Consider the following 25,956-nt stretch of genomic DNA (forward strand, 5'->3'; position numbering starts at 1 on the left):
AATATTAAGAAATAGACCCCAGTATAGAAGGGGGGCCACTTGTATAGGATTTATTAAATGATATGGACGTTTAGCTCTCTATCAGTATGGGAAATGCAACAAGCATTGATCTTGGCTAATGAAGATACAAAAACTTTTTGTCTAATACAGTTCTTGCTCTCAAGGAGTATTGTATGGCGGAGGAGAGAACAAATTATGAAAATATTAGATAATATGATTAAATATTGTTATTACGATAATCCTAAATTTCCCTTTCTACTATTCCCGTGTCTGTCAATTCCAGGTTGCACAAGAAGTTGACCTGTCCCACAATTCACCAGTACCACACAGGTCAGCAGAATCCCAGTGTCTGCAGCTGATCACTTCCTGGGTTCCACTTCCTGTCTGAGGTATGCTCCGTTCCGGATGTGATGTAAGATGTGCTCACGGAGTAGGGGGGACAAAATGGCGGTGCCCAGCAGTCCGTGAGGAACGAGGAAATTTCGCTGACCCTGGCAAGGAGTCTGTAGCTTTTCGCGCAATGACTGCCGGCCTTCACGTACGTTCCTCACTATCCTTGACAGGTATTCAGTCCTCTACCTCTGTATCAACCGAATTGTGTGGTTCTTTGTTCTTCAGCTCTATACTGAGACAACCTTGGTAACTCTTGGAGGACTTTTTTCCGGACAGGGTAGAAAACATTCCTAAAGTGAAGGGGTAGTGATTCAATTTTCGCCTTTCGGCCTCCAAAGCTGTCATCACCAGTTCTCTTGTCCTTAGGACTTAGTTTTATTTTATTTCTGTGCTGTCATTAGAAACAGCCAAATGGGCATTTGGTGTTTTGCTGTAGCTCTTGGTGTTGTGGGACAGTCCTGGGATTTCTTGGGGATAGGATGCGTGGAGCCTTATTTTAGAGGGCCCCTGACCACAAATTTTTGTGTAGCGTTAATCTCAATTTAGTCCCATTAAAGTAAGTTCTCAGATTTATAGAATTACAGTTAGAGCTGGAAGAGTCTTAATTGATCATCTAACCCTGCCACCTTGTTTTGCATAGGTGGAAACAAGTTCAAAAAAGGTTAATGGCTTGGCATAGGATCATAAGTTTAAAGCAAGAAGGGACCATTTAACACTACTCCTTCATTTTACACTCGAAGAAACTGAGTGCCAGAGAAGGCAAGAGACTTTACAAGATCTCAAAACTCTTATTCCAAAGCATTCCACTCTAAAATTCCTTTATTTTGATCAGATCTTACCATGATTGCTTTTCAATCAATTTTGTTATTCCGAAACTCTATCAGGTGATAATATATATAATTGTAACATTTGTAATAATATAATATATAATATGTAATATTAAATTTCTGGGTCTATGATAAGTCACAAGTTCAACAGATAATTTATTAATAAGACACTAGGGATACAAAGAAATTTATTTTGTTCTCAAACATTTTATAATTAGGTGATGTATTCACAGATAAGTAATTTATGGGAGAGATGTGGGTGTAGGTCTTTCCAGGTTTTTCTGAAATGATCCTGTTCATTGTTTCTTACAGCACCATAGTATTCCATTGCTATCATATACCTCAATTTGTTTAGTCATTTCCCCATTAATGGACATCTCCTTAATTTCCAATTCTTTGCCAGCACAAAAAGAACTGCTATGAATATTTTTGTACAAGTAGGTCCTTTATTTTATTTTATTATGATCACTTTAGGATACAGACCTAATAGTGGTGTGATAGGATCAAAGTGTATGAAGTTTTGTAGCCCTTTGGGCATAGTTCTAAATTGCCTTCCAGCCAGATCCCCATCCAACATTTATCATTTTCCTTTACTGTCATATTGGCCAATCTGATGGGTATGAGGTAGTTTTTAAAATTTGCATTTCTCTAATCAAGAGTGATTTAGACCATTTTTTCTTATGATCATTGACAACTTTGATTTCCTTATCTGAAAACTGCTTGTTCATAGCTTTTGACCATTTGCCAATTGGGGAATGATTTGTATTCTTATACATTTGACTTATCTACCAATTTTAAAAATTCAACTTTGATCAGAGAAATTTGTTATAAAATTTTCCCCCAGTTTGTTGTTTTCCTTCTAATCTTGCTTGCATTGGCTTTGTTTGTACAAAACCTTTTAAATTTAATATAATAAAAATAATTCATTTTACAATGTTCCCTACAAATTCTTCCTTTCTCCATAAATCTGCCAGGGAAACTAGTCTATATTTCCCTAATTTACTCATGATATCATCCTGTATGTCTAATTCATATACCCATTTTGACATTGTCTTGGTATAGTATGTGACATATTGATCTATCCCTAGATTTTACCATATTCTTTTCTAGTTTTCCCAACAATTTCTGTCAAATAGTGAGTTATTATCCCCAAAACTGGAATCTTTTGAGTTTGTCAAACACTAGATTGCTTAGGTCATTTACCCCTGTATCTTGTATATCCAATCTATTACATTGATCCACCATTGTAGTTCTTAACCAGTACCAGACTGTTTCAATGATTACTGCTCTATAATGCTTTTTGAGATGTGGTACTGCTAGGCCACCTTCTTTTACTTTTGTTATTATTTATTCCCCTTATATTCTTGACCTTTTTGTTCTTCAGGATTAATTTTGTTATTTTTCTAGTTCTACAAAATAGTTTGATTGGTTGCTTGATTGATATGGCATTGAATAAGGATATTAATTTAGGCAAAATTGTCGTTTTTATTTTATTAGCAAGGCCTATCCATGAACAATTCATATTTTTAAGTTGTTTATATTTGACTTTATTCGTGTGAAAAGTTTTTTGTAATTCTGTTCATGTAATTTCTGTGTTTGTCTTGGCAAGTAGATTTCCCAAGCATTTTGTGTTGTCTAGAGATATTTAAATGGAATTTCTCTTTTTATCTTTAGCTGCTGGACTTTATTGAAAATATAGAGAAATGCTGATGATTTTATATCTTGCATCTTTGTTAAAGTTATTATTTCAACTAGTTTTTTAGTTTATTCTCTAGAATTCTCTAAGAACTTTCTTATCTACAAAGAGTGATAGTTTTGTATCATTGCCTACTATAATTCCTTCAATTTTTTTCTTTTCATATTGCTAAAGCAAACATTCTAGTACAATATTAATAATAGTGATGATAAATGGGCATCTTTGCTTCAGCCCTAATCTTATTGGGAAGACTTCTAACATCCTGAGTCAAGTTGATACTTGCTGATGATTTTATTTTATTTTATTTTATTATTTTAAACCCTTACCTTCCGTCTTAGAGTCAATTGTGTATTGTATATTGGCTCCAAGGCAGAAGAGTGGTAAGGGCTAGGCAATAGTGACTTGCCCAGGGTCACACAGCTGGGAAGTGTCTGAGGCCAGATTTGAACCTAGGACCTGTCTCTAGGCCTGGCTCTCAATCCACTAAGCTACCCAGCTGCCCCTGATTGCTGATGATTTTATATAGATACTATTATCATTTTAAGAAATGGCCAATTTATTCATATGCTTTCTATTGTTTTATAGGTGTATTTTTTCAGTGACTTTTTCTGCATCTATTGAGATAATCATGTTGTTTCTGTTAGTTTTGCTATTGGTATGATTAATTATGCTGATAGTTTTCCTAATATTAAACCAGCTCTGCATTCCTGGTATAAATTCCACCTGGTATAAACTCCACTCATAAGGAGTGATCCTTGTGATATATTGCTGTTGTTTTCTTGCTAGTATTTTATTTACATTTTTGCATCTATATTCATTATGGTCTATCATTTTCTTTCTCTGTTTTTGCTCTTCTCTGCTTAGGTATCCACACTGTATTTTGTTAAAAAGAGTATTTGACAGGACTGCTTTTTTCCCCCATTTTCCCAAATAAATTCCATCTGACCTTGGGGGTTTTTTCTTAGGAAATTCATTTATTGCTTGTTCAATTTCTTTTTCCGAGATGGGATTATTTATTATTATTATTTATTATGTTTCCTCTTCTGTTAATCTGGTCAATTTATATTTTTGTAAATTATTCATTCATTTCATTTAGATTGTTGGATTTATTGAGCAAAATAACTCCTTTACTTCAATTTCTTCTTTAGTGGTTTTCATTTTTTTTTTTCAAATCCTTACCTTCTGTCTTAGAATCAATAACTGGGTATTGGTTCTAAAGCAGAAGAGTGGTAAGGGCTAGGAAATGGGGGTTAAGTGACTTGCCCAGGGTCATATAACTAGGAAGTGTCTGAGGCTAGATTTGAACCCAGGACCTCCCATTTCTGGGCCTGGCTCTCATCTGGCCCAGCTGTCCCCACTCTTTTCATTTTTGATAGTAGTAATTTAAAGAAACAACTCACCAAGTTTATACTTGAGATCCAGTTAACTTGGACTCAAACCCCAACTACCTGACAGGTGAGAACTCTACTGACCAGACTTTGAAGCTGTCTGTGAGATAGGCAACAGCAAACTGAACTGTTACTTTGAAAAAGACTGATAGCCTAAAGAGACTGGCAAGAACTCTGAACTCTCTAGGACATTTATTTGTGTGTGTATGTTTTTTTGTAATGCAAGGAGGGAGAGGGCCCCTTCTCCCATACAAATATTTTCGACTCCATTTTGAGAATAGGGGAGAGACAAAGAATTTTGACTCCCTATTGAGAATAGGAGAGAGACAGACTCCCTATTGAGAATAGGGGTGTGAATGGTTGTTGGAATTTTTAATATTGTGATGGGTGCCAGCCCCAAAAAATTTAGAATGGAAGAATGTTTTTTTTTTATCATCTACCAGTTCATTCCTAATTGTTACAAACTTTAAGGAAGAATTGGCAGGCTGGTGTGAATTCAAAGATATGGACATGACTATTTTGGTAAATTTCTGATTGCTCCAATAATGGGAGGAAGTCTGAGTAGCAAAATAATTGCATCAGAAAATATTTAGCGTATGACTTTTCTGGGAGGTCTCTGGGTTGAACCTAATGTATTAGCTGCTGAGAGTTTAAGACAAGTTATTGAGATAGAAACAGGATATATTGACACTAATGCCAGGTGGAAATGGGTCAGATATACTGCTAGTAATTTGGGAAAATCAAACTGTTATATCTGTGCAGGCGGAAGGCCTAGAGTGCATATTGCTCCATTTCTGATGGGGCTAGATAAGTTTGAGACCAAATTCAAATGCATGGTTAAACTCTTTAGGAAGCTGACCCCAGAACATTGTGAAGCACTGTCATCTCTATTCTCAGAGAATGCTCTCAGTGAGGCAAGATTACTGGGAACACTCAGTGTGTATCTCACAACATGCAGGAGGTGTCTCTGGCCCACGAAGCTAGGGTGTTTACATATTTGGGATTTGACTAATATACCTGAATTTTTTGCCAAGAGTGAATCTCTTGTGGTCCTGTGGAGAACCTATGCTGTGAAAGGTCTTGGTCAGTTGGACTGGTATGTGTGCTCTAGTGAAATTGGCTATTCCCTTTCCTGTAGTGTATCTGAATCAACCCCATTATGAAGTGTGACAGGGAATTTTGTCATTGGAATTTTGGTATTGATCTGTGCTAAACCCATCCCCAGAACTGGTGTTATTGAGTGTTATGGATTTTGTGGGTAAAAGGCTCTTGGATTTGTTAGTTCTTCCCTCATTTCCCTTTCTTTCCCCTCTTAGATGTATAAATGTATCAGCTCTAAAGTGTCTTGCAACAATGTCTCATTTGTCTATCTTGTCAGAATGGTGTGGATTGCTATTTTAAAGATTTGCTAGCCCTGTTTGATTTTCCACTCCCTACACCCATTCTGCAAGCTAAGACATTTTCCAAAAAGGTTTTAATCTGTTCTTTGCTTTTCTCCATGCAGTTTTGTGTGCCCATGTATGTGAACCATAAATGTCATGTTTCATGTCAGCTATTATCTGTGCAATTTCATTTTCCACCTCAATTCTAGACTTTTGTTTTGTACTTAAGTTGCTCCCCTTGGCATCTTGCCCAACTATCTGTTTCTCCACCACTAAAATTTTAAAGTTTTCTTTTTTCCTTTCTACCATCTCCCTTTTTGCACTTTATGCTTACCCTCATGTTTTCTCCCTGGGATACCTCCCAAATTCATCTCTTTTTTACTAGATAATTCTAGTGCCTGGCATCATGTGATATAATTATTATTCCTCAATACCACTTCTGAATAACAGGGTTTTGCTCCAGAAGATATTGCTGCTTCCATGGATTTCAGGTCTGGGGTCTTCTGTTCTCTCAGTCTGCATTGAGAACAACACTGTTTCCTATTAGAGTTCTGTCTCCTATAGTTTTTGTTATTATATACTTTTCCCCAACGGATATGCATTTTGACCTTTCCCATCTCTCTTATTTTGGCCCTGTTCATAGTGATTTTTCATCGGACAGTTTTTTGTTATATGTCCTTGACAAGTGTGACCGTGAAAAATATGGTTTTAAGACTATGAATTGCCAAACTGTGAAGGTTTCAGCCAAACTGTAAAGATAATTTTTAGTGTCTTGATTTTAAATAAAAAATAAGTGGTCACCATGGGAAAAATTCCCAAATATGAAATACCCAAGTCAGCTTGGTTTATGGAAATTTTAATTAATATGAAGGAATTAAGGGAAGGGAGAGAGACAAAGTAAGAGGAAATAGTAGGGAAAGGCCTAGGCCAGCCTAGGCCTAAGCCTTAAGAGAGACTAGTCATTCTTTAATCCCTCACCACAAGATCGTTCCAAGCAAGCTCTAGTGTTCAGAGAGACCCTCCAATTTAGCTTTCAAACTCAACCAAGTTCAGAGGCCCAGCTACTCCAACTAGTCCGAGCTCCAACTAGCCCCTAAGTTGAGAGAGCCAGCTCCTTTTAAAGAAAAATTTCTCTTATGTCACCTCCCCTAAATTTTCACATCTACCAATCACAGTAGACATTTTCCACAGGACTGACCATTCTTAATTCACATCTTCTTTTGTTATCACCTTCCCTGAGTAGAGTAAAACTTCACACCTCTTTTGTTAAGCTTGTCTTTTGTAAGTTGCTTGACCTTTTAGTGATTAATTTAACCTTTATAGGTACTTAGCACTCTTTTGTATTAGATCTAAAAATAGACCTAGCTTAAGGTTTTAGCTTTACTATAAGTATGAGTTAAGGACTTTTCATTGTTCAGTAAGGAATTTTACAACTTTATCTGCCCCTTAAGTATGCCTAAGTATGGGTGGATTAATGTTAAAATTCCCAATAAATTCCTGATCAAGTACCTCCATTGTTTAAATGGGGAATAGCCTTAACCAAATGTTCTAAGGTAGAGTCTGAGAGGTCTTTAAGATTCACACAAGAGCACAAAAAGCAAGTCCTGGTATCTCTTTGTACCCTCTGTTGACTTTGGGGTATCTGTCTATACGGTGTGGTTTGTCTGTTAAATGTCTTAATTGTAGCCAGGTACTTAACCTCCTGTAATTCTTTCTGCCTTAATATTTCATTGGTCTCTTGGAGTTTTTTTCTTAAGATCGTTCTTTCCTCATCTACTTTGTTATTATGTAGATAGATGGCAGTGTCCCTAAGTTGGTTAAGTGAGATGGAGTCAAAATTAGGGCTTCCTGAAGAAATCCCTCAAGTGCTTATCACAGCCTAGAGAAATTGTCTCCTCACATGGACCTCTGATTCTTTTGAATCAGGGTTAAAGCCCAACAGTCCCTCAGTTTTTTCAATAAGGGGATTGCTAAATGAGCTAGGGTGTTCATTTTTTTCTTGGGATAATCTGTCAAATTTTCCCTATGCATTAAGTCTTTCTGACAATTGCTCCATTCCCTGCAATAGATCCTTACGGCGTTTTCTTAGATAAGTCATTGATCTTGGATTAGAAAAATCCAGATCCTCAAAAACTTCTGGCCAGCTTGTGAGTGAGGAATCTTCTAGTTTGCTCAATAAAGTTTTTATGTTCCTGGGGTATAAAAAGTTCAGATAAAGGAATTTCTACATCCTCAAAATCTGGTTCATAGAGGTGAAATGCTCTCTTTATTTCTTTAATTGAGAGATGAGGTTCTAATAAAAACTTAGTCATGTGTTTACGTAAAGACTCTTAAGTCATGGGTGGTGAATGACTTATGAACCCTTGCATGTAAAATGCCAGAGTAATCAGTGACCTTAGCTACATCACAGAAAGGCATAATCTTTTGAACCCCTAATGCATTTGCAAGATTGTTATGTTAGTAGATGCATTAGTTGGTGCCTTGTTGTTCTGTGACTGTATGTTGTTGGCAAGGTTAAATCCCCCTATTGCCCCTAATAGTGGCCCAGTATTAGTATTAGTAACTACATTGTCCTTATTAGTCTGTTCCATCACATCCCCAGTCTCCATGTTGGTTCCCTTCCCCATGCCTTGTTTTCTAAGCATGTAATCCTGGCATGTCTCAATTATAATAGGGATCTGACCAAACAATGCCTCTAATCTATAATCGATTACTAGAGCATGTACAGTTTTCTTTTGGAAGATCAGGTTGACACCAGCTTTGAAATTTTTTAAGATGTTAGTCACTGCCACAAACACCACATAAGTTTCGGGTATGATTTGCCAGAAGTAATTCACATCTAGATAATTCATTGGTAACTGTGTCCATCCCATAGTCATATTGGTTAATGTCCCCAGAACATTGCCTATCATTCCTGCCACTGTATTATAAATGATACAGTAGCCCTGCAAGCTACCACAGAAGACCACAGTATTAGGTGTAACATGTTTCCCATTAGATCTTTTCTTGGCTCTAACTATCAGGAGTTAACAATTAGAAAATGTTTGTTATCCCCACAAGCTTTGCCTTTAGCCAGGATCTAAGATGGCTAGATCCTATTGCTGACAGCCCTAGTACAGCCCTCTTTTTACAATATCCTCTCTTCCTCAATTTTCCAACTGACCAGAATGGCAGTTGGTAACTGACTTGTACTCCCCTCCACCAGGAATCAAGATGTTTTTGATCCCGTGTGGAAACTCCTAGGGAGAGCCCGTGACAATGGCTGCTAGCCTCAAGAGTTGTAATTGACAACAACTTTACAACTGACAGTTGATGACAGTTGGTGACAGTCATTAAAGCTTTTTTTTTTTTTAATAAATGGGGTTCTTTTAAATCCAGGGTGCCATTTGTATTAAAAGGGGAGGTTAAGTTATAATTGAGGGGTTCAGACTTCCAGTATAGAGAGGGGGAAAGAGAGGAGACCCTCCTCAAAAGTGGGGTTCATGGGAGGTAGCTGATGTTTAGGGTTGACTCAGAGAGACGAGAGGGGGTTTGAAAATTTTCCCCCTTCTGCCTTCCCTCCTTAGCTAAGGCTGCTCTCCCATATTCGCTCTTGTCCCTCTTATCCCCCCTCCACTACTTGAGACCAAAGGGTCTCCCCTTGATCTTTTCACTCACACTTGATTCACAGCTTGGGGAACAGATAATTATTTTAATGTCAACTCAATCAGGAGTTAACAAAGAATAACTAGCAGGGAAAAGGAATGGGAGAGGAAAGTGGGGGAAAGGGGTCCCTGTCTCTATCTAAACCCTTTTCCTCCATCCTCGAATTTGGGGGGAACTCAGGCTTTGGCAGCCTGAGCCCCCTGAGAGAAAGTCAGGTTGACTTACTTTGGGTTTGGCCCCTTGGCCACAGTTCAGACTCAGGGCAACAGGAATTGAAGTAAAGTCAAATGTTGGGGGGGAAAGATTTCTAGTCACCAGCAGGAAAAGTGGGTAACCCTCAGGAGAAAGTCTTTTTCCACCTTTTCTCTTTGGCTTCTCAAGACTGAGAGACCAACTTCTCTAACGGCCAGAATCTTCTCCTCAAGATTCTAATCTCTTGGGACCCCTCCCCGGTCAAGGTGGTCTGTTTCACACACTCTTCAATCTGGCACTTTTTTCTTTTAGTGCCAGCCTCTGTCACAGAAGGCAAAACAAAACTAAAGAGAACTACCCCTGGGGGCTCAACTGATCCCTCAGTATACTTAGATATTATTGGGGTACCCAGTTTTATTGGAATTTTATTATTGGAGTCAATGGAGTTTTATTATTCTGAGAACTATAGAATATGCATATTATAATTCAGAAACCCCATCCTGACCAAAAATTTCCTAGACTGATGATTTTTAAAAAGCAAAAATTGAAAGATCAGACTGAGATACTGAAGCAGACGCAATGCTTTGGGTAAGAAGGCCTTTGGGAGGGGGAATAATGCAAACTTTGAAGCGAAAATTGGGATGATCATGTGGGATGAAATTTGTACATTATACCCCAATATATATTGATTAGTATTAGTAATTATAGATTGGCAACTTCCTATAGAAAAATACTGAAGTTAGGTGCCCTCCACTAGGAGATATCAATCTCTCCTTTTGCAAAGTAGAAAAAAACATCTCCCCACGCAACTTTATACATATGTGTGTGTGTGTGTGTGTGTGTGTGTGTGTGTGTATGTATTAGAAAAGGCCTTTGATATTTTTTTCTCAAATGTGACTAAGATACTGTTCCCCTGCCTTCTTCTATTCCCATGGGAAGAAGTTTTAGGGGTGACCCAATTCTTATGCGAGAAATCTCAAAACTTACAAGTTATAAATCTTGACAACATAAGAAATGCTATGATGCTATAGTACTGAGAAATATTTCAAAGAGTTGAATTTCAAAGAGCCTGAATTGTTGCAATCTGATAAATCCTTGGACAGGCCTAAAACCCTGACTCAACTAAAAAATGCAAACCTCAGGAATATCCCCATATGCTTGGAAACACTCAGAAGTGGTGGGAAACAATGAGGATAAAAAAAGGAGGATAAAATAACATACAGATGATGGTGTTAAGTTTAATTTAGGGTTTGAGACTGAATATAATAATTATTGTCACCAAGGATTTTACTTATAAAATCCTAAAATGAAACACTCAAGTCAGAATGGAGTTTGATGGTGATTTAATTACAACAGGAGGAAGAAATTAAAAGAAGGAGAGAGGGGGAGAAAAGGAAAGGGAGTTAGTTCAATTGCTCCAGCTCAGACTGAGCCAGAGGCAGGAGCTCAAGGGTTTGGCCTGGGAGCCAAAGGGAAAAGGGGAGTCAGTCCTTATCACTCACCCACGTGACCAATTGAAGGAAAGCTGTCTGAGGGGCTCCTCCAAGCTTGAGTTCCAGGATCAGACTGGTGTCTAGCCCCCTCCACAGGAAGTGGCGAGAACTCCAGAGGCTGTTCTCTACCTTACTTCCTGCGTTCTCACATGTGCCAATGGTGGCTCAAACTTGGCTTAGGACAGCCCAGGGGGGCAGTTAGTTGTTTCTGATTTGTCATTAGCTAGCACATGCTTGTGTAGTGTGGGTGTGCACATTCCTGGGTGCTAGACCAAGCAAGATGGAAATTTAAAAATCACAATGGGAAAGTGGAGATAGCATTGTTTTGGATCTCTAATAAAATCTGAGTAAACCTAGGCATCTGTGCCCACTTCTGAGACCCCAGAGTGTGGAGTCTGTCTGTCTCTTTCTCTCCCTTTCTCCCTCCCCACACCCCTTCCTCCTCTTTTTCTCTCTCCCTCCCTCTCCCTCTCTCTTTCTCCTGTCTGCTCATTAGAGTGACTTTTGGGGAGGGGAGTATGAGCACCCCAAGGAATTTCACTACACATTGTGTGTAAATTATTTATTTTGTGTTTCCACTTCTCATTTTATTCTCTGGAGATAAACAAGTTATTACTTGTGGACAAATGCGACAAGGAAATCACTTTAAAAGACTGATATATATTAATTTAAGGTCGCCAAGGAATTCAGCTATGTAATTCCTAAATGAAAACTCAAGTCAGCAGTCAACCTTTTATGGAGTTTTTAATTACAAACAGGAGGAAGAAAGGTGAGAGAGAGAGAGAGAGAGAGAGAGAGAGAGAGAGAGAGAGAGAGAGAGAGAGAGAGAGAGAGAGAGAGAGAGAGAGAGAGAGGGGAGAGGGAGAGGGAGAGGGAGAGAGAGAGGGAGAGGGAGAGGGAGAGGGAGAGGGAGAGGGAGAGGGAGAGAGAGAGAAAGGAAAGAGAAGGGAATAGGGCTTAAATACCCCCTCTGTTTAAGCTGGGCCAAAAGGCCCAAGCCCTTAGATAGCTGAGGCAAAGAAAAGAGATCAGTCCCTATCACTCACGTGACCAAAATGGAGAAACAGTCTCAGGGGCCTCCACCTCCAGCCTCCTTTAGAGCCAAACTTCTCAGAGCACAACCTCTCAGAGCAAAACCTCTCCAACCACCCCTCAGTCCTCAGACCCCTCTCTCTTTAAGGAAACCATCTCAGTTCCCTCCCCTCAGTTCTCACATCTACCAATCACTGTCCATGTCTTCCCTGTGTCAGTGGTGGCTCTAGCTTAACCCAGGACCACCCAGAAGTCTGCCCCTTTGCACATGTCTGTTGAAGGTCATATTCTCAAATAATTAAATCTTGATCCTTGCTGCAGCCCTTCCTAAATCCTGTTAGGACTGAGTAGGGTGGAGATTGTAAGTTCCAAGGCCTGGTTCTGTCATTCCAAGTATCTCTATTGTATCAATTCTAAAATCAATCATGTCTCAAAGAACTTCCTGTTCTATGCTTAAGCATAGGTCAAAGCCCTTTCCATTGTTCAGCAAAAGGTTTCTGTCCTAAAGTAATCTTAAGTAGGGAGAAGGACCCTCCCATGCCAAGGGGGTTCACATTCCAATAGACTATCAGTAGGAAATTTTTCAAGTGTGAAATTTCCCAATGGTGAAATTTCCAACATTTATAAGTCTAAGAAATTTTAAGGTTTACACAAGCTAAGTCAATATAATAAAAAAAGCAGTGATGCCTAATTAAATTCACTCAATTTGTGCCTTATCAATAAAACAAAGAATTACTTTAAGGAGCCTGGAAAAAATAATAAAACACATTTGGGGAAGAACAAAAAGCAAAAAAAATCAAGGGAATTAATGAAAAAATATGAAGGAAGGAGGTCCAGAAATACCTGATCTTATTTTATTTTATAAAGCACTAATCAGAAATATTTGCTAATGGATAAGAAATAAAGTGGCTGATCAATAGAACACACTGATACATGATATATCAAAGTAAGTGAGCACCATAACCTAGTATTAGGTAGATATCAAAGAATTCAACTATTGGGGCAGAACTCACTATTTGGCAAAAATTGTTAGGGAACCAGAAAGTAGTCTGACAGAAACTAGCCATAGACCAGCATATCATACTATGTTTCATGATAAGCTCTAAATAGGTCCATGATTTAGACATAAAAGATAATATAAGGAGATTAGGGGGATGTGGGAAAAAATTACCTACATGATCTTTAGATAGGAGAATGATTCCTAACCAAACAAGAGAGAGATGTTCTTAGGAAATAATTTGGTTAGTTTTGATAATATAAAATTTAAAAGTTTTTTCATAATTAAAACTAATTCAGAAAATTTATAAACAATTTTGCAACAAGTTTTTCTAATAAAAAGTTTCTACTATATAGAAACTATATTCATTTTCCAAATATATAGGAAACTGAGCCAAATTTGTAAGAATAAGAAACATTACTCAATTGGTAAATGATAAATGATAAATGATCAAAGGAGATGAACATGTAGTTTTGGCGAGAAGAAATCAAAGTTAGCAATAATCATTTAAAAACATTTTGAATCACCATTAATTAGAGAATTAATTAAATTAGTTAATTTACAAAGCTGAACAGAAGAGAATTTAGGGACCACATCACACCCATCGGACTGACTAAGATGACAAAAAAAGGGAAAATGACATATAGAAGGGGAGAGGGGAAATTAAGTACTAATCCAACCATTTTAGAAAACAATTCAGAATTTTGCCCAAAGGTTTATAAAATTGTTGGTAACTTTTGACTCTGCAATGCTGCTACCAGATTTATACCCCAAGGAGATCAATGTTTTTTGCCCTAGTACATGATCAATTTTGTGAATGTACCATCTGCTGCTGAAAAGAAGGTGTGAATTTTAAAAGTCTCCATCTTGGTCTAGCACCCAAAAATTGTGCACACCCACACTACACGGGCATGTGCTAGTCAATGACAAATCAGAAATAACTAACTGCCCACCTGGGCTGTCCTAAGCCAAGCTAGAGCCACCATTGGCACTTGTGAGGCACAGGAAGTAAGGTAGGGAACAGCCTCTGGAATTTGCTGACTTCCTGTAGAGAGGGCTAGACACCAGTTGGTGTTAGAAGCTTGGATAGAGAGGAGGCCCGCAGACAGCTTCCCTTCAGATAGGTCACGTGAGTCAAGGACTGATTCCTTACACCTTGGCCTTTGGGCCTAAACTCCCTCTGCCTTGGTCAGAGGTTGAGTAACCCCCTTTCCCTTTTCTCCTCTCTCCTTCTCTCCCTCTCCTTTTCCCTACTCCCATTTGTGATTAAACCTCCATAAACTCCATTCTGACTTGAGTGTTTCATTTTAGGAATTTCATAAGTAAATTCCTTGGCGGCCATTGTTCAATATTATAATAATCTTTAAAAAGGTGAAAATTTTCACCACAACAAAGGTATATTTCTTTTAATCCCTATTTACTCTTCTCCATATATCTGTTAACTCTAATTTTTCAAAAATTTCATTTGCATTGGTTACTTCTTATTTATTTTTCAGTTTGATTCATCTAGATCTGATAGAGGAAGGTTGAGGTGTCCTACTAGTATAGTTTTACCTTCTATTTCCTTCTTAAATTTCAATAAAATCATTCTTTAAAAATCTGGATGCTATGCCATTTGGTGCATACATGTTGAGTATATATCTTCATAGTCTATATTGCCTTTTATCAGCATGTAATTATCTTCCTTATCTCTTTTAGTCAAATCTATTTTTACTTTGGTTTTGTCAGATATCATGATTGTAACTTCTGCCTTCTTTTTCTCAGTTGATGTCCAATAAATTCTGCTACAGCCTCTTACCTTTATCCTATGTGTCTGCCTGCCTCATGTGTGTTTCTTGTAGATAACATATGGTAGGATTTTGGTTTTTAATCTAGTCTGCTATCTGCTTTGGAAGGAGGTTTTTATAGAAGATTGGACTGGATTATTTAAAATTAGGGTCACCAGGAATTTAATTAATTCCAAAGTGATTTATTTAACAATTTATTTACAAAATATAGAAAGAGTAAAAGTAAGAAAATGAGAGAGAGGATAGGTAAGATATCTAGCCTAAGCACTAAGTATTTTGCTCAGACCCCTAGCTCAAAAACAGGCAGGACTAGTTAGTCGTTAGCCAGGAGGGGCTTCTGCCCCGAGCTGAGACCTGGGGATGCACAGAGCCTATCTCTAGAGGATAGGTCTCTCCTGAGGCTAGTCTCTTCAGAAAATCCAGGAAAGGAATCAACTCTTTCACTCACCACATGTCAGTCCAAAGGGAGATATTCAAGGACAGTCTCACCAAGTCTAAGGTCTCAGGTCCAGTCAGTAGATTCTTCACCAGCCTTCAACTCAAACCCAGAACTCCAGAAGAAGATAAAGTTCCCACAGGAAGTTGTAACTCCCTTTTAAAGACACTTTCTTTTGTGTCACTTCCCTTGCCTTCCTCCACTTTTATGTCTACCAATTAAAGTTTAAGCTTTGCTTAGGACTGCTTAGAGGCAATCAGTTTGATTCTAATTTGTCACCCACTATCACATACATGGGTCACAGACCTCCCCCACTCAATGATTAAGTGGGATGTTTACACTTTTGGTGATTAAATCTAAAACTGGGCAGGGGAGTTAATTTAATCTTCACAATCAGGGGAGAGTTTATTTCATTTTCACAATCAGGGGAGAGTTAATTTAATCTTTACAGTTTCCATTTTATTGGTGAGTTCATCGCATCCACATTCAGAGTTATGCTCCCAACATTTTGATTTCCTCTTTTAGTCCTTCCCTTTCTTTTTTTCACATTTTCCATCCACACCAGTTTTTTGCTTTTAATCAGTTCCCCTTTTCCCCACTCTTATTTTACTTTCCTTTCCATCCCCTCTTCATTCCCCTCCTATTTCTTTTTAAGGTCTATTAATCATACTCCCCTTGAAACTTTTCTCTCCCTTTTAATACCCTCCTTCCCCTTTCTTGTTCCCTTTCAACTTCTCTGTAGGGTAAGATAGAATTCTGTATTTCAAAAGATCAGGCTGTCTTTCCCTCTCAGAACTGATAACATTGTGAGTTATGCTTAAGTATTACCACTCTTTTCCTCCCATTAACAAACTGTTTAAATTGTTGCATTGGTTACTATTGTTTTCAAAACCATATTTCTGTATTGCACTAATATGACCTACCCCATTCTCCTTAATCCCAAATTTTAGAATAGGGTTAGATAGGTTAGAATAGTAAAGACAACTAGGATTTTTATTTTGAGGGGTTGTGGAATACTTTAATATAGTATAGAATCATAGCTTAGACAGTTAAGGAATATTAATATGAAAGGTAAGTATGGAAAAGACAGTTGCAGAATTACTGGTTGTAAATTCTGCTAAAGACAAAAAAATGGGGATTTGTAAATGAAGATTTTGAAAAGTGGCAGATGCATCTGCAAAAAGAAAAGGAGCTCAGAACTTTGTGAAATGCCAATCAACTGAGATGGGGAGACAGTTTCCATGAAACCTTGGGGAAAAAGCAGTAAAGCAGCTTGAGCTGACTGAGAGGGTTTCCTTCTCTGACTGTTTAACCAGAAGGTAGAAGATAGCTCTCTAGCTATTGCCTTAAGCACAAGATTGTGAGCTGAAAAGACATTTTGGGTTTTAACCCAGAAGAAACCTGTCAGCATTGCAGTCAATATCTCCCCTTATGGAAAGATAATTTTGTTTCCTGAATTTGAATATATCTTGAAATCTTCAATCAACAGGATAACTTAGAAAATTTAGGGAGACCTAATTTCCTCTCACCCCTCCCCTCTCCTTTCCCTCCTCTATCCAAAGAATAAAAGACCTTTTAGTTGAAAGATTTGGTTGTGGGATTTGGTGATTAGGGGAAATCTTCAAGCTTACCATCAGTGAGGAGAATATTTCTAAGACAGTTGAAAGGGAACAGGAAGTAGTGTAGGGGGAGGGACTCAAGATCTAGTCTTTTTCCTGGCTTGCTTCCTGGTGTTACCTCTCTAATATTTCCCCATTACCACAATTCCCTAGTATCAATATCTATTATACTTCCTTTCTTATAATAATAGTATTCTTTCCATACTCCCACTCCCTCATGCTCCTCTTTCTGTGGTATAATTATCCTATTTTATTTCTTCCTTTGAGTTTCTCTTAGTACCATCCTCTTTTTTGTCCCCACAATTTTTAAAATATCATCTTAAATAGCTTAATATCACAACCTCTACCTATGAATATATTTCTTCTATCTGCTATGATAATGAAAACAGTTTTTGATTTGAAATTTTTTATTTAATTTAGAATATTTTTTGATGGTTACATGATCCATGTTCTTTCCCTCCTCCCTGCCAACCCCCCTTTCATAGTCAATGAGCAATTCCATTGGCTTTTACATGTGAATGAAAACATTTTTTAAGAGTTACAGATATCATTTTTCCATATAGAAATATAATCAATTTGACCTTATTGAAGCCCTTAAATTTTTTCCTTCTCTTTCTTGCTTACCTTTTCTCTTGAATTTTGTATTTGGACATCAAATTTTCCATTTAGTTCTGGTCTTTTCTTTAGGAATACTTGGAACTCTTCTATTTTTCTATATGCCTCTACTTTCCCCTGAAAGTATATAGTCACTTTTGATAGGTAGATGGTTCTTGCTTGTAAACCCACTTCTCTTGCCTTCCAGAATATCATATTTCAAGTCTTGCAGTCCTTTAGTGTGGATGCTGCCAAATCCTGTGTAAGGCTCCTTGATATCTGAATTGTCTCTTTTTGGCTGGTTGTGGTATTTTCTCCTTGACTTGGAAGTTCTTGAATTTGGCCATAACATTCCTGGGTGTTGTCTTTGGAGGATTGAATGTAGGGATTTATCTATGGATTCTTTCAATGTCTATTTTGCCCCCTTGTTCAAGATTAGGGTTCTAGTTCCCAGTGCAGTAGGTGGGAGAGAGATATTGGATCTTTCTCTTAGAATTCAATTTTATTTGTGTATCTTTCAGGTTTAATCAAATAAGAGAGACCTGTGGTGCTGTCTTGTTGTTGAGTTTAGCTTTCTGTCTTTTTTGTATGCTTGCTCTTCTTATTGTTTGTTAGCTCTGTTTGTTTGAACCTTTCTATCCTCTACAAGCTTTTTCTCTGCATTCTTGATAAACTGGAATTAGCCAGTTGAGCTGATCTTTAGAAGTGAATGTGCTCTGAGGCCAAAATTTTCAATGGCAGAGGCCTAGATGGATGTGTGGTGGCTGAAGACTTGGACAAATCTTCCCTCTTCTCTGCTTTTCTCCTCCAACTACCTCTTTGCCAGCTGTGGTCAGAGCCCTTAGCTTCACATAGTTGTGATAGCAAGGTACCCTGTCCCAGCTGGAGTCCTCCCCTTGAGAATCCCACCAACCAATTGCGTCTCAGCATAGTAGGTGGGGGAGGGGCACTGGGACTTTCCTTCTTTCTTTTCGGTAAACCGGAGAATCCAGTCTTCTCTGAGTACCTTCTAAATTGAATTGAAGAGGAAGGTCCTCCACTCTACTCAGCCTTGTTGGATTTTGCAATCGATACGCTGCTTCTAAGCTGCCATTTTTGACTCTGCCCCCTTGGAAGAGATCTTGAACAACACAAATTAAATAAAACATAATATCTTTTGGTCTCTATTCAGACTCCATCAGTTCTTTCTCTAGAGAGAAAAGGCTTTTTTCCTTGAGTCTTTGGGATATCTTGGATCACTGCATTGCTAAAAATAACTAGGTCATTCATACTTGTTCATTAATATTACTATTAGTATATACAATGTTCTTCTGGCTCTGCTCACTTCATTTTGCATCAGCTGATGAGTCTTTCCAGATTTTTTGAAATCATCCTACTTGTCATTTATTATAGCCTAATAGTATTTCTTTAAAAACATATCCTGCAACTTGTTCAGCCATTCTCCAATTGATGGACAACCCTTCAATTTCCAATTCTTTGCTACTACAAAAAGAGCTACAAATAAATATTTTCGTACAGATAGAGCCCCCGTTTCCCTCTCCCCCCATTTCTTAATTTCTTTGGGATACAGATCTATTAGTTTAACCCTGTCTTAAAAACAAAAGCCTCTTATTTCCTCTGTTCTGAGAATTCAAATAATGTTTGTGCCCAACTTGCGTTTTCTCTCAGGCATACTTTTATTGATGTGTTAGAGTCATTTTCTTCTTCTGTTTGTGTCTTGAGGACCCCTGCCACCATAATAGTTCTTTATAGTGAAATTCTATTTTTGTTTGCTTGTTTTTCCAGCCCACTTCTTGATTTAGGATTTGATGTTGAGACTAGTCTTTGCCACACTTCTTGTGGGGAAGGTCTGAGGTGGTTCTCTGACTTTTCTTGGAATATTGATTATTGCAGGATCTTAGGGTTAGACTGGAGATCTGCAAGAAAGTTTTCATTGTTCCTAATGTGGTCTGAACTAGGATAGCATTGTAATAAATAAAGTAAAATATTAAATGTAATATCAATTAAGAAAAGATTGTGGTCGCCGTCTATAAAATTAACTCTCAAATCACAAGTCCATTCGTAGCTCTTAACAATTAAGTTTTAATCAAAATGGAGATTAAGTAAAAATAGGGAAATGTAGGAAGGAGACAAAATATCACCCAGCTAAAATACCCTAAGCCAAATCCAGAAGCTGAAATCCAAAGCCCACAAAAGCCCTCAAGCACACAGGAGGCACCAGAGCTCCCATTTCCTACTGTGCTCCACAAAGTGCCAAACCCCAGAGTGCTCTGCCTCTTCCACCACACCTTTTTCTTTAACTCCTCCTGTCACTCAACTTAGGCACACAAAATGGGATGGGGGTGGGGTGGGGGTGGGGGTGGGGGAGGATGAACTTGGGGAGGATGAGCCTGGGGAGTGGATTCTGTCTACACAAGTCTTATTGCTACCCCCTTGGTCTGATCCCTGCAAGTTCTTTACCTGGTTTTCATTTAGAGCAACAGTAGAATTCTGTTGGACTTAATCCCTATCAGTCTGCTAGGAAGTTCCATTGATTCAGAGTGAGTGACAAAAATTTCAAGTTCTTTTGGTCTGAGATTCCTATCCTGGTTATTTTGCAGGTTGGTTTAGATTATGAAACTGAGATCCTTTCACTGCTCCTGTAGTCAAGCCTCTCCTCTACTGCTAGATTTTGACATTATTCCTTTCTGTAAACACTGCATATATTGTGCAGTCTTCCCATCTGGGAATTCCACACCCATGTGCAGGTCCCTGCTCTGAATCTGGGACCAAGAACTGAGAAATGGGCATCAAGGCTGCTATTTGACACTTATCCATTTTGTATTAGGGGAGCTAGGTGGTACCATGGATAGAGTCAGGAAGAACTAAGTTCAAATCTATCTTCAGACACTTAATATCTATGTGACCCTGGACAAGTCACTTAATCCTATTTGCCTCACTTTTCCCATATGTCAAATTAGCTGAAGAAGGAAATGGCAAATCACTCTAGTATCTTTGCTAAGAAAACCTCATATAGGGTCATGGACATAACTGAAATCACTATTATCATATATTGTATTGCTCCTGTACAGGTTATAGAACCTTTTTTTTTTGCCTTAGTGGGAATTTTTCCTTTAACTAGTGAGGAAAAATAAATTTTTTTTTAAAACCCTTACCTTCCCTCTTGGAGTCAATACTGTGTATTGGCTCCAAGGCAGAAGAGTGGTAAGGGCTAGGCAATGGGGGTCAAGTGACTTGCCCGGGGTCACAGAGCAGGGAAGTGTCTGAGGCCAGATTTGAACCTAGGACCTCCCATCTCTAGGGCTAGCTCTCAATCCACTGAGCTACCCAGCTGCCCCCGAGGAAAAATAATATTATGCTGTATCATTTTATATCTAAATACATCTTTTAGTCTAGCTCAAAAGAGACCTCCAGTTCCAGCTGAGGAATGTAATTGCCACTAGACTCCAAGGCTAGAACAGAGGCCCTTACTTTTGTTTACCCTGAACACAGAATCTAGCCTGTACCAGGTTCTTCCCCAGGAATAACCCTTTGTCCTTGCTATTCCCCTCATTAAAACTGGGGGTGATCTGGCAAAAAAAAAAAAGGAAAACCAAGCCAGTAAATGCCTACTTGAGATGGCTTATGTATTTTAATCAAAATTACTTGGAGTAGCCATTTCCAATGGAGCAACTAGAGTTCTTTGAGAGAGGAGTAATCATCCACACCTAAAGGCCAAGTTGATTAATAGTCAGGTTGCCTTTCATTTGTTAGAGGAGGTCCCAATAATGTATTGTCAAAAAGACAGACCTGAATTTAAAGGGTCATGTGACCCTTACTTCACTTTAATCACTGAGAAAGATCAATGACCTCAATTTGTTGGTTATTTCAACCCTATTTAATAAGTTTGATTATGTATGGTATGTTCAGAGAAAATTAGTACCTGTGGTATGAGGTCTTGCCGAGCCCTTTTTTTCAAGGCTGCTTTTCTCCTTTGGTGTTCACCTGCTATTCAAATCTCACCTGTGGCTCTAAGAATGTAGGTGACATGCCCAGCAGCCAGACCCTAGTAAACTATCTTGGTAGCTGGGCTAAAGCAGATTGAGGATGACGGACAGGCCTCAAACCTGATGGTGAATTACAGCTGTGTCTACCCAGCAGAAGGGGAAGATGAGAATGGTTTATTCCAACAGCCATGAAGGTTGTGGAAGCAGGCAATCTGAAGCTATTAGTACTTGATTAGAAACCATCCTGAGCCATCACTTGACAGTCTTCTTGACTTTTGTTTTGCCAATGGATTTGAATAAATTTGGAAGAGAGAGCAAGTCTGATGATATGCAGCAACTCTGTCTTACTTAAATCCAATTTATGTGCAAGTCAAAAGATATCACCAGTGGTGTCATTTTGGTCCTCTTTGAACAAAGGGCAGCAACCAGTAAATTGGTTGATCCTACCTGTAACCCTGTCTCTTTGAATTTCACTTGTGATACTGTTATGCTTACATGCAGCATTCAGGCTGCCCTATTTTGCATAATCTCCAGTTCATCAGTATCCTTTCTAAAATGTGGTGCCCAGAACTCAATTCTACTTCAATCTTAGAGGGTAACCATATGCAGGAATATCACATCATTTAATACTTTTTTAATACTGCTTAAAATCACAACTACTATTTTGACTGTGGGAAGATGGAATTAACTCCCCTTGCCTACTTTTAAATTTAATCAACAAAAGTGAATATAACCTACTTAATGTTTACATATGAGAAGTCCACAAACTACTTACTAAAAGGGTTTGCACCTCCACAAACGACTGACCACCCCCTGGGCAGTCCTAAGCAAATTTAAAGACTACAGTTGGTCCCCTAAAGAGGAGGAAGGAATGTAAAGAAGGGTCTTTAAAAGTGTCCGAAACTTCCTGTCACGAGGTCTTTAAGCTCTTTTGAGGCTCTGGAGGCTGGTAGAGGGCCTTCTTCAGCATGGACCAAGGACTCTTAACATTTGGTAAGACTGCTCTTGGATTTTCCCCTTTGGCCTACAAACGTGAGTGAGTGAAAAACTGACTCTTTCCTGGCTTCTGGAGAGATTAGTTTCTGGAGGAGGCTACATGGTTATTCACCACCTAGTTCTCCAGCTAAACAGCCCTCCAACTGACAGTTCTCTGGTGGAGGGTTATTGAGTCCTGCCTGGGTTGAGCCAGGCACTGGATAAACATTTAGGGTGATAAGCTAAACTGCTTATTCTGCCCTCTTTCACATTTCTCCACTTTACTCTTTCCCTCTATTTTGTAAATAAAAGCTGCTAAATGAAAAGTCATTCAGACTTGAGTTATAATATCTGTGACCACATTCTCTTATATTTAGTCAGATGATATTAATTTTAACCTCTACAACAGCCATATCACACTGTGGACTCATTAATTTTGTAGTCCACTTAATACCCCAAATCTCTTTTCAGACAAATTGTTTTAGTTTAATTTTTAATGCCTCCCTCTTATTGTACTTGTAAAGTTGATGTTTTTGCATTTAATTATTTTCCTTTGCTTTAATCTATATGGTCTCCTTACCATCTAAGTTGGTTTCCTGTGTAGCAACCTTAGTCTTTTTAAGATAACTTTCCCTTTTCTTCAATAGAATTTGTTCTCAATGTTTATTCAAATTTCATTTCTTCAATGCTTCCTTTCATTCTTGGGATGATTTTCCTTCTAGAATTTTAATTCTTGGAATTTTATCTTTCATTTCTCATAAATCTTTGAAATCTGTGTTACTGCACTCTAGGACACATTGAATTATATTTGTCTTTCTGTATTAAAAAATTTCAGATAGAATGGTCATTTATTTCCCTTCAGGGTCTAATGACCATCTCATCAGTGTGTCCCCCTATTAGTGAGAATCAATCCAAAATTCGCCTCTTGTTGGTTCCTCTACATTTTGAAGGTTGAAATTAGCATTGAAGCAATTCAAGAAATTATTATTTGTTCTACTTTTAGTAAAGATAAATCTTTAGCAGCTATATATATTATTGAAGTCTACCGTTATTACTAACAATATTCTGACTGTCAAATGCTTTACTAAAATCTAGATAGACTTCATCAAAAGCATTTTATTGTCTACTAACTGTATTAGGTAATTGATTTAAGGGTTATGATGATTGAGAAATCAGATCTGGCACCCTCCTCCCTTTTGTCCTCCCTTCTCCCTCCCCCCTCATCAGTTGGGGGAGTTCCTTCAGTTGATGTCACTGGAAGACAACTCTGAGTGAGTTTCCTGATAAATCTAATATTTAACTCTCTCTTGAATAGTTTAAACAAGGGGGTTTATTTAGAAAAAGGGGAAGGACAGGTAAGTTTGATGGGAGAGAGGATTAGGGTTTCCCTAATCTTAAAATACTCCTAAATTGAAGAATATTAGAATAGAGTCTTGAATTAAGGGATATGGCTAACAGGTTGAGGATTTTTAGTCACTTTTGTCCAGTAGGGAGAAATCAGTAAGAGGAGGATCTTCTCAGTCCTAATTTGAAATGCTGGCTCTTCATGATCATTGCTTTTTTCCTTTCTTAAAAGTTGAGGCTGGCTAAAACATTTATTGAGTTGGTACCTTTTTTGGCTATTAATTATTCAAAACTAAACTTTAGATAGCTGTGAGGTTATCAACTCCATAATTCAGTATTAACTATGGTTATTAACTTTGATTACTGATTAGATTTAACCATTCTTATAGTGAATTGAACTACCTTTTTTTTCTTTCTTTACATTATAGGCCAGGTAGGAGCATGTATCTGTCACCTTGGAAGAAAAACCATGCAGCAGACACCTCATAGACTTATGCATCTTTTTAAGAGTGGTAATAAACAGTGGATTACATTTCAACACCTTAATTTCCTCAAGCACATGGTAAGTTTAGAATAATATTCCAAATCTGGTATGGAAAATTCTTGTTAATTCTAATTTATTTGGTATTTTTTAAATTCTGTTTAGAAATTTTTATGTTATTGCTTTTGTAAAAATTAAATCTCAATAATAAAAATATTATATTTTAAGAGATTTATTAATGATCATTAGAAATCAAGGAATAAAGAAGATACAAAATAAAGACCATGAGCCCATGGCTGATCAGCCAGTTCAAACACCTGCCTTATCACCATCAAGCTTGGGACCGAAAGTAAAGAGGTGGGACCTTCCATGTCCCCACCTTATATCCCCTATCTACAAGAAGTATGTAATGACAGGAAGTCAGTGGGCTCCTGGGAAATGTAGTTCTTTTTTTAGGCTAACAGATTTATACACTTTGATGGTTTTTGTATGAAAAAAATCAGAATTCTCAATCACAGCATTAAAAGTATGGCCCTGAATTTATCAGTTCATTTTGAAGAAATCTTTAACTTCTGTCACTAAGCTAAAATAAGGAAAACCTGAATTTCATAGCAAATTACTTAACCTCTTTGAAACTCAATTTCTATAATTATTAATTGGGCTAGGAATACTGGCACTACCTACTTTAAAGCTTATTGGAAGTAAGGTGCTTAATGAAACTTTAAGTGCTATATAATGACAGAGACTCATTTTAAATTCAAAGTACAGAAAGAAGTCTATCTTGAATACCCATACTTCTAATTAATTTAATTCAACAGGGGAAGTTAGTGGCTTAGTGAATAGAGTGTCTGGCCTGGAGTCCAGAGGACCCAGGTTCAAATGTGATCTCAGACATTTCCTAACTATGTGACCATGGGCAAGTTACTTAATCTCAGTTGCTTATCCTATAATGCTGTTCTGCCTTGAAACCAATACTTATGTTGATTCTAAGGCAGAAGGTATGGCTTTAAAAAAAATTTAAATTCAACATATATTTATCATATTTTCTATATATAGGGACCTTGTGTTAGATGATGGGGATATAAAGATAAAAGTGAAAAATCATCTTAACCTCAAGGAACTTTTACATAGGATCAAAGGATCATTAGGTTCAAAGAAGGAAGGGATCTCAGAGGACATGTAGTTCAACTTCAGCTTCCCCTCCCAATCTCCCATCCCTCCTCGGGCATTTGACAGATGAAGAAATTGCTAGACAGGTTTGAGACCTGTCTAAGGTCATAAAATAATAAATAGCTGAGGCAGGATTTGAGCCCAAGTCCTTCTACCTCAGGCTATGTATTTCTTTCCACTGTTATTCATCTCAAAAATGTAACATATCAGCATATATTTGAGGAGAGAGAAAACACTAAAAACTAGAGGGATTAATGATTTAAAATACAATTTTTTAAAATTTCGTTAAAAAAATTTTGAGTTTCAAATCTTTTTCTCCCAATAGTTCCTCCCCCACCTATTGAGAAGGCAAGCAATATGTTACCCATTATACATGTGAAGTCAGACAAAACATATTTTTATATTAGTAATGTCAACAAAAAGAGAAGCAAGGAAAATAAAGTGAAAAAAAATTCTGTTTAAATATATACTTGCATTCCTTGAGTTCTCTCTTGAGATGCCATTTTTCATCATGAGTCC

General features: G+C 37.7%; 1 protein-coding gene across 3 annotated transcripts in view; it reads left to right on the plus strand.

The window, feature by feature from the left end:
• Positions 1–380: 380 nt before the first annotated feature.
• The window catches only part of LOC100021387 (protoheme IX farnesyltransferase, mitochondrial), a 193,826-nt gene continuing 168,250 nt past the window's right edge, over positions 381–25,956 (plus strand). For 2 of the 3 annotated variants that reach the window (XM_001373524.4, XM_056817469.1), the window contains exons 1-2: positions 381–563; positions 24,215–24,348. In XM_001373524.4, coding sequence (XP_001373561.4) covers positions 392–563; positions 24,215–24,348 — 306 coding nt within the window. In that variant the 5' untranslated portion in view covers positions 381–391. The remainder of the gene's footprint in view (positions 564–24,214; positions 24,349–25,956) is intronic. The other variant, XM_007483380.3, reaches the window with a different exon arrangement.

This window comes from Monodelphis domestica, chromosome 2, assembly GCF_027887165.1.
Source record: "Monodelphis domestica isolate mMonDom1 chromosome 2, mMonDom1.pri, whole genome shotgun sequence".
Lineage (NCBI taxonomy): Eukaryota > Metazoa > Chordata > Mammalia > Didelphimorphia > Didelphidae > Monodelphis > Monodelphis domestica.